The 852-nt window shown below is 35.2% G+C and overlaps 1 pseudogene across 1 annotated transcript in view; it reads right to left on the bottom strand.

The window, feature by feature from the left end:
* Positions 1–370: 370 nt before the first annotated feature.
* The window catches only part of TEOVI_000581200:pseudogene, a 1,443-nt pseudogene continuing 961 nt past the window's right edge, over positions 371–852 (bottom strand). The window contains exon 1 of the mRNA in view: positions 371–852. This exon is cut by the window's right edge and continues 961 nt beyond it. Coding sequence covers positions 371–852 — 482 coding nt within the window.

The following is an 852-nucleotide window of genomic DNA, read 5'->3' on the forward strand; positions in this document are numbered from 1 at the left end:
TTATTATAATATTCGTATATGCACACTCACAAAACTCTTCTACCATTTTTATTATTATTGCTACTATCATTATCTTTGTAATTACAGTTACAACACTAACTTGATATCCATAAAAAATGGGAAATAAACTAAATTAATATATTACTCATTTTAGTATACAATTACCCTACTATATTCTACACATAGGCCTGTATAACAACTAAAATTGTACTAATTCATGTTTTTTAAATTTTTTTAAATGAATTGCGCGTTTTTCAAATTCGCAATTCAAAAGTGTTAAGATATATTAAATTTTAGAAAATTTGAGCGAATTATCTCAGAACAAAAAATTTCATAAAATTGAACAAAAAACTTGAAAACGTAGGGCTATAGAAGCAGAAACAATCAAATCCATTTTCTTATTGACGAGAAAACTACCATCCCTGCATTTCTCCGTCTCTTTGTCATCTTCACCATCTTTCCCCTTCCTTCATGCACAATTTTGTTTATCTCCTGTTTTGTCATTTTCACAGTCGGTTTTATCTTTGTGCGCTACACATCCAGTTGTGGCTACCTCCTCTTTTGTTTTCTCTCCTGTCCCTGCTGCTGGGGTTTCTGATCCTGGTTTAGTTTCGCACGCGCCTTCCGTGTTACTCGTTCCTTTCCTTTGGCAACCATTTTCTTTGCATTCCTCTGACTTGTTGTGATATTTCTCGCATGCTTTTTGCTTGTCAGAATCTGGGGCCGCTTGTGGTTTGCTCTGCGTTTGTGCTACGCTGGGTGTCTCACCATGTAAGGCCTCTTGATATAATTCTTGCATTTTGTCAGCTAGTGATATCAGACGAGCTTGTTCCTTCTCCTTTTGTTGTGTCA

This window comes from Trypanosoma equiperdum (genome assembly GCF_001457755.1).
Source record: "Trypanosoma equiperdum strain OVI genome assembly, contig: ctg_1302, whole genome shotgun sequence".
Classification (NCBI taxonomy): Eukaryota; Euglenozoa; class Kinetoplastea; order Trypanosomatida; family Trypanosomatidae; genus Trypanosoma; species Trypanosoma equiperdum.